Source organism: Hippocampus comes, unplaced genomic scaffold, assembly GCF_001891065.2.
Source record: "Hippocampus comes isolate QL1 unplaced genomic scaffold, H_comes_QL1_v1.1 scaffold397, whole genome shotgun sequence".
NCBI lineage: Eukaryota > Metazoa > Chordata > Actinopteri > Syngnathiformes > Syngnathidae > Hippocampus > Hippocampus comes.
Genome location: NW_017804968.1, coordinates 681,000 through 686,632, shown reverse-complemented (window position 1 = coordinate 686,632; position 5,633 = coordinate 681,000). Strand labels below are relative to the sequence as shown.

Below are 5,633 nucleotides of genomic sequence, written 5' to 3'. Positions count from 1 at the left end.
TGTGCCCCCGCCCCCTGTCATCCCCCGCCCCAACTTCGCTAATAAAAGTAGAGCCCATTGATGTTTATAAAATAGATATCAAAACACGCATGGGAAACTCGTTTGATCAGTGAATGAAGAAGTTTGAATTCTGTGGACCATCTCACCTGCTCACGACGCCGGCGTGATCTCTGCGGACGCCGGCTGGATCTCCTTCACCGCCTCTTCGATCACCTCCATCACCTGCGCCATCACCTCGGCGCACTTTGACGGCGTTCTCTCCTCCGCCGGGTGACTTTCCGACTGCTCGCTCGCGGGCCGGTCTCCTTTGCCGTCCACGGGGCCGTTGCTGCCGAATTCCTCCACCGTCTCCTCTTGGATGGACTCCTCCTCAACCATCTGCGCGGTCTGCAGGACCACCTGAACGGCCATGTGGATCTCCTTCTCCTCCGGTTGCGGTTTCTCTTCCTCCGTCTCTTCCTTCACAGCCTCCAGTTTGTCATCCGTCTGACTCTCGCCGATGATCTCCACGACCTCTTCCTCAACGACAAATTCTTCACTTGCGGTTACCTCCACGGCTTTCTTCAAGCCTCCCTCGGATTTCTCGTCTTCCGCCGCAGACCCATCGAGGATCTCCGCCACCTCGATCGGAACGGTTTCGCATTGCGTGGCGACAAACAGCGGCTTCACTGCAGTTTTTTCTTTGGTGAGAGGGATAGGGGTGTCGGTGATAACGGGGCTCTCCGCCGAGATCTCGATCTCCTCTTCCGTGGTCATCACTGCCTGGGCCGGGGTTGCGGTGTGTGTTGTGGGGGTTTCTGGGGTTTTCGGCTGCTCTAAAACTTTATCCATCACATCCTGTACGACAGACTGGGCGATGATCATGCTCTGGGCCTCAATTTCACCGCACTCCGCATTATCGCCACTGGTTTCGATGGCATCCTCTGACTCAGACACGTTGGGGGTTGTTACTTGGTCCGCACAGGGCGAGCTGACGAGGACAACGGATTGTGTGATGACGCAAACCTGCTCACTTGGTGCTGCGATTTCACAGGCAAGTGCTTCTTCCCTGATGGTTTTCACACTCGGCTCGGTGTCTTCTCCGTTCTGTAAAAACACGGGGACCTCCACCGTTGGCGTAACGGAATCGATCGGAGCGTCGTTTGCCACATCGGCGGCGGTCTCCGCAACTTGCGGCGCCAGCAAAGTGTTGACGATTCCGCCGCCCGCAGGCTCGGGTTCGCGGCTCTCCTCAGCAGTTTGGACGTCCAATGCTTCAATCTGCGAATTTTCGGTGGGCTCGATCTCAACGTCGTTCACTTGTTGAACTTGGGCGCTCAACAGGGCATCTTCTGTCACAACGGCCTCCTCCACTTTCAACGACTCGTCTTCGACTAAGACCTCAGTGCTTAGCGCGTCGGTGATCACAGAAACACATTCTGTGATCGGAGCCGCAGGTTTCTCGAAAGAGACTTCAGCAATCTCCTTGGTCTCCAGGCCAGTGCAGATGGCCACGGCCTCCGTTTGGATATGTGGCTCCAGTAGCCGGAGAGACTTGGAATCAGCATTCTGCAAAGGTGGTTCACATTCTTCTGAAGCAATCGTAACTGGCGCATCTTCACAGATCGCAGATGTCATGGGTGGAACTTCACTTATTTCGGCCTGAATGGCTGCCACACACTCCTGCGTGTTCTCATCCGAAGGTCCCTCGGGATCACTGGTGGTGGTTTCTGAAGGAGGCGCTTGAGCAATTTCAGCCACGGATAATTTCCGTCCCTCGGGTTTTGGGGGCAGATCGTCGTCTTCCGCATTGTCCGTGTCGACAGATTTGGGCGTAGCGATATTCTCTGCTTCTTCGGTGATGTCGCTCAGCTGATCGTGCTGGTCATCGCCCCGCTCCACCATGGCTGCGATCCATGATGGGGATCTCTCTTCAGAAGACGCTTGAGCTACGCTTGCGCTTTCCTCCGCCGGTTGTTCCTGGGCAACCTCGTTTTGCGCGTCATATTCTGATAGAGGAACCACGGCCGGGGTGTCGGAGTCCTCCTCGCTCTCGGTGGAGGCTTGTTTTTCAGCCTTTTTCTTCCTGAGACCGGGGAAGAACTTTCTCAGGGAGAAAGACGACTCATCTTTCGGCGCTTCGCTTTCTGGCTGGACCTGTTCGGCGCTTTCCTGTGTCTTCTCTTCAGTTTTGGCCTTACTCTTCGGCATCACCATGCGTTTGAGAGTGTCCCAGGCGGACTCTCTCTCGGGTGGGCTCGTCAGAGGTTCTGGGGATGAAGCGCCTCCGTCTTCTCCTTCAACGCTTTGAGAGTTCACCACAGCTGCCTCAGTCTTGTCCTCTTGCTTCCCATCTTCGGCAGCCGGCGCAGGATTCTCCTCTTCAATCTTGGTTTCCTCATCGTCGGAATCAGAAGTCTTCCTGGTCCTCTTTTTAGGTCCTCCCATACACATCAGGGCTTCCCAGGAGACAGAAGTGTCCATTTTCTTTTTGGGCTCCTCTGTGCTGCTGACCAGTTTCTCTTCGGTGTTTTCGGTCTTACTCTCGTCCTCGGAGGGTTTGTCCTCTTTCGCTTCCTCCTCTACATCCTTATCTGCTAACGAAGCGCTTTCAGAAGAAGACAAGGTTGCCGACTTTGCTGCTTTCTCACCTGTGACCTCGTCATCGCTCTCCGAAGGTCTTTTCACGCGCTTCTTGGGTGTCACTAGTTTCTTGAAGGAAGACCAGGCGACGATTCCTTCCTTTTTCTTCTCTCCATCAGAGACAACTTCACGTTCGGCTTCCTGTGTGGAATCGGACTGGGCCCCCTCCGCTTCAACGGCATGCTCTCCTGATTTCTCTGGGGATGACGGTCCGCTGTCAGCTTTTGCCACTTCCGTGGACTCGGTAGAGGATTGAAGTTCCGCTGCTTGCTCCCCAGACTCTGTCAGTTTCACCTCAGTATCTTTCTTGCTCTTCTTGTTCTTCGTGGAGAGTTTCTTTAAGCCAGCGCCAGTGAAAAGCTTTTTGAGGGGACTTCCTTGGGGTTTCACCTTCTCTTGTGAAGCTGTGAGTTCAGAATCGGAAGTTACCTCCGCTGGAGCTTTCTCTTCTTTTGGTTTTTCCTCTTCTGGCTTCGTCTCATCAGAAGCAGCAGTAGGGCTGTCGGTGATGACCTCAGACTCCGAGCTAGGCTCAGGTTTATCCTCTTGAGGTGATGCCGGGGTCTCCTCTTCGGCTTTTTCTTTCTCCTCAGTTATCAGTCCCTCCTCCTTGGTTTCTTGCACTGCCTCTGGCTTTTGGTGCGCCTCCTCAACTTGGTCCTCGCCAACTGCTTCCCTGTCTTCCTCCTCTTTTGTTCTTTTAATGCTGGATTTCTTTCGCAGGTTAGAGAAGAGGCCGGTACTAAATAGCTTCCTGAAAGGGGACAACGCAGCCTCCTGGGGTGGTGGACTGGCCTCGCCCTCCTTCTCGGCTCCTTCCTCTTTGACTGCTTCATCTGAGGTTTCAGCAGCATCAGCAGGACCCTCTGGGGTCTCGGCGTTGTTGGCGTCTTTTGTGACTTCATCCTCAGTGTCGGGCGCCTCTTTCTCTTCAGCGGTGCCGTTCTCTCCCGCGTTGGCGGCCTCAACCTTTGCAGGTTCATCGCTTCCGTTGACCACCTCTCCGTCCTTGTCTTTCACCGTCAACAGCTTCACCGGCTCTTTCTCCTCGCTCTTGTCCTTCTTCAGGGTGAACTTAAAGCCCACGAAGCGGAAGATCTTCTTGAAGCCCACTTCGCCCGTCTCGTCGGGCTTCTCCTCTGCTGCCTTCTCCTCAACGGGAGCTATGTCGTTGCTCTCGGGAGATTCCTTCTCCACTTTGTCACCATTCACCTGAGGAGCCTGCTCGTCTGCGATGGTGTCCATGGTCTCTGAGGTGTCCTCCTTCTGAGCCACAGAGACACCATCAGGCTGGCCAACTGGAATGAGGAGGAAGTAACACAAAAATTGTTAAACTGATCAATAGTAGATTTCAGACAAACTAATTGATTTCGTACTCATTTTGCTTTACCACTCCCAGCTTTCAAAACAGTCGCCTGATACTCTGGGACACACAAAGGTCTAATTGATAGGTATCGCATTACCCGATTACATACATTCACACCACCTTTAAAGAAACACTGTGGGAACTAACGTAGTGTTTTTCTATCGTTAACAAGCAAAGCAGCTCAAATTTCAATTGAAATTGCAATTCCAAACAAACCAAACGCGGAAAAAAAGCAAGCAAATTCCAACCTACTGTTCTGTGGTGCTACTTAAAAAAAAAAAACCTGTGGTCTTGTCCCACACACACACAAAAAAAATGTAGAAGTGTGCCCACAATCTAAATTAAAGCCTCACAGCATTCTTCGGATACTTTAGTGTTGGACAACAATGCACTTGAAGGTTTCCAGGGAATGATGCAAAAAAAAAAAAAGGCAACATTTTGTTCGGTATTTTTTTTTTTTTGTGAGAACATGCCTAGATGCGATGTATGGATTTAACCCAGCAAGGAATGCACACCTATGTTATTCTAGGTTGTCCTAAAAAGAGTCTCGCTTGGCTCATCTCAGCTAAATTGTATTTTACATTTCCAAAACCAAACAATGAAGAGGGCTTACACCCACCCTTTTTGAATTAAGTCCCCTTGACCCACATTCCAACACAGCGGAATGGAAGGGGACTCGCCTCCTTCAAGGCACAACACAATAGCCATCTAACCCTTGCTGTGGCCTGTGAAAACAAGGGTAAAAGGGGGTGGTAGGGGGGGGGCAGTGGCCGTTGTGGCGGTGGTGGTCACAAACTTTGCCAAGATTCAACGTATTTACAAAATAAAGTGACGCCCAGGCGGCGTTGCGCCATCGGCGTGGACTTGGGGGGGTGCCCTCTCGAGTGTGTGTCGTTTCAAAATGTGTTCATCGGCAAACACGCAAACTCAACTTGCCGCCTCCCCTTAAGTAAAGTTGTAAAGTCCAGGTCAGGCTTTGCCGGATGAGGCCATGTGTATCTACACAGATCATAAAACCAGGAACCATGTGGATTTAACACACTGCTGGCATCTCGCCAGTCTTTTTGAGCTCAGTTTTTTTGTGTTTTTGTTTTACAGGCACACATACAACAAACATCCTTGGACTGATTTGATTTAGGGAAAGGGGGGGCGCTGTCAGTGTGTGTTTTAAATAACGACTGAACCACAAAGAAGGCTTGTGGGGTGAGGCTGCAGGGGGTTGAGAAGGTGGATGGACGGGTTCTTTTTCTTTTGCAGGAGGCAGGTGGCGGGTGGCGATAGCCTGGAGCTAAGACCCTCAACTCCGAACTTATTTCAGTGCTGTTGGCGTCCAGTGAAAAGCATGGCACATTTTGTGCTAAAATAAAGTTGGGATATCGTGGTGGCACAACTTGGGTAAACAGTCACAATTGCACCGCAGCTCCCAAATTGAATACGGTTGTAACTCTACTCCGCTCCTGATGAGATAACAGAGGGAAGCTGACACTTGTTTATCAACTTCACCCAAATGTATGCAAATCCTTCTTTAGGATGACTCGTCTGGTGCGGCAGCAGCTATGCAAACAAAAGAAGTCAGTTAAGCAGAAAAAAGGAGGCCAACTCGGGCTCTCACCCCCCCCCACACCCCCCAAAAAACGACAAAGAC

General features: G+C 51.6%; 1 protein-coding gene across 3 annotated transcripts in view; it reads right to left on the bottom strand.

Annotated features, from left to right (window-relative positions):
- akap12b (A kinase (PRKA) anchor protein 12b) overlaps window positions 1-5,633 on the bottom strand; it is a 32,132-nt gene that overhangs the window by 3,118 nt on the left and 23,381 nt on the right. For all 3 annotated transcript variants that reach the window (XM_019889590.1, XM_019889599.1, XM_019889607.1), the window contains one exon: window positions 147-3,920. In XM_019889590.1, the coding sequence (XP_019745149.1) occupies window positions 151-3,920 (3,770 nt within the window). In that variant the 3' untranslated portion in view covers window positions 147-150. The remainder of the gene's footprint in view (window positions 1-146; window positions 3,921-5,633) is intronic.